Source organism: Buceros rhinoceros, unplaced genomic scaffold, assembly GCF_000710305.1.
Source record: "Buceros rhinoceros silvestris isolate BGI_N320 unplaced genomic scaffold, ASM71030v1 scaffold38307, whole genome shotgun sequence".
Lineage (NCBI taxonomy): Eukaryota > Metazoa > Chordata > Aves > Bucerotiformes > Bucerotidae > Buceros > Buceros rhinoceros.
This window is the reverse complement of record NW_010422292.1, coordinates 17,442-19,471: the sequence shown is the minus strand read 5'-3', so window position 1 is coordinate 19,471 and position 2,030 is coordinate 17,442. Positions and strand designations below refer to the sequence as shown.

Sequence of the window (2,030 nt, the reverse complement as noted above, 5' to 3'; positions counted from 1 at the left end):
AATCTCTCCTTTCATTTTCATTCTCCCTCTTTGTGAAACAGGTATAGGCAGAGTGTCTCTTGGAGCTTTCTTAGGTAAGTGAAGTTTAACTTTTCTTAAAGTTTTGTTTAACAATTCATTAGAGAGTAGTGACTTATTTAAAATACACTTTTGTGAATAATGGGAAAAGAAAAAAAAACCCTAATCCTTCAGGTTACTGGGGTTCTGGGATCTTACCGTGATAAGTATGACCTGACCATCACAAATATGGTCAGAAAATTTCAGTAGCAACTGTAGAGCGTGATCATTCTTGTTAACATTTGTCACAAGAAATAGCTTTTCATCGTGGTTTGTGGCGATATCACTGGATTGTTTCCCCTTTAAATTTTTGGGCTCTAATTTAATCTCCTAAGTTTTTGTGACTGTTTCTGAGAAAAATAAACTGAATATGGAATAACGGTTCCAAAATGGTAGCAGTTTCTGATTGGGGCTTGTACTGCAGTGGGTGAAATTGTTCTTACTGGTAGAAAAATAAGCTGTCTTAACTTTTTAATATGAGAAAATCTTGCTTTTAGACTGAGATGCTGTTCCCCCTAAAATTTTGTGCTGCAAAACAGCGTAAGAACCATAAAGGAACTCTGAATTTCCTGTCTAAAGAAAACAGTCGGTAAAACCAAAATGTCAAGGTTAACCTTTTCTTTCTGTAGTTTTGTTTCCTTTTTTTTTGATTTTGCGTGGCCTTGAACAGCAGCGTAAGAGAACACTGAAGAGGTTCCTCTTGCTTTGCAATGCGGAAGTTCCAGTTTCCCTGTCACCAGCTCCTGTGACTTATTTTCCCGTTTCATTTCTGCAGATGTTGCCTTTATCACGACTGTGACCTTCCTGTGGAAAGTGTCAGCAATCACCGTTGTAAGCTGTCTTCCACTTTACATCCTCAAGTACTTGAAGCGCAAGTTTTCTCCTCCAAGTTACTCCAAGCTTACCTCGTAAAAGTAATCAGATTCCTGTGGTTCTTCACTCTCGCCAGTCTTCAGACTGCACAGTCATTGTGCTTCAGTGTCTATGGATTTATGTTGGACTAAAGAAATGACTAAAAAAATAATAATCGGAAGTGATAGAGCAAATAGAGCACAAAAAGAGGAGGAAACGCCTGACAGGTACAATAACACAGAATTACGCTAACCAGTACCAGAGAGAAACTAAATTTTCTTCTTCATGTTGATTTTTTTTTTTTTTTTTTTTACTTTTGGCTGGTATGATTATAAAATAAAAACAGGATTACCTTCGATTTGACAGTGCTGCTGAATGGTTTCATTGCTGCCGTACAGGATTTTTTCCTACTGTACTAACTTCTGCAAGTTGGAAGTTTCATTAATTATTACGTAACTTCCCTTCTTTACTTACGACATGACTTCCTCGTTCAAGTCATTTCCTTTAATGTTTATATGGAAAAATCTGTTTGTCCATACTTACTATAACAACCCTAATACCTGTAAATGCCCGTGTCTGTATTAGCAGCTAACTATGATTCCTCATCGGACATTGAGTAATATGCACTATCTGAATTACGTACAGGTGTCTGCATAGCACAGTGTTACTTTAGGAGCTGTTGTCCTATTCTGTACTCTCCATTTCTGGCACCAGTAAATTACAGATCTGTGACGCTGACAGCAGTTCTTCAAATGCACATTACAGCCAGGTTGCACAAAAGCTGTTTAAACACTACAGGATAAATTCTGTACATAATTCCACTGCACCGATTGATCTGTACAGATACCAGACATGGCTGCTCAGTAAATACGTTTAAAAATTCTTATTCATTTTGTATTTGTAAAACTGCAAATAGTGTCAAAGTACATTTCTATATATGAGAAATCCAGTAAACCTTGTATTAGCTAATATGTTTAAATTGCCTTGTAATCTGTTTACTTAGGTTACTCAGGTAAAAGAAAGTAAGATGAACACATGAACGTCATGGTAGGAAAACCTATCATCCTCCACGTTGTAAATGTTACGTTTTTTATACCTTAGTTTGGGTGCAAACTTGTTTA

At 36.7% G+C, this 2,030-nt stretch overlaps 1 protein-coding gene across 1 annotated transcript in view; it reads left to right on the top strand.

Annotated features, from left to right (window-relative positions):
- The window catches only part of LOC104496812 (probable phospholipid-transporting ATPase IIB), a gene marked incomplete at its 5' end in the record, with an annotated part of 46,114 nt that extends 44,790 nt beyond the window's left edge, over nucleotides 1-1,324 (top strand). Inside the window, 2 exons of the mRNA XM_010139979.1 lie at nucleotides 42-74; nucleotides 833-1,324. Coding sequence (XP_010138281.1) covers nucleotides 42-74; nucleotides 833-969 — 170 coding nt within the window. The remainder of the gene's footprint in view (nucleotides 1-41; nucleotides 75-832) is intronic.
- Between the last annotated feature and the right edge of the window lie 706 nt (nucleotides 1,325-2,030).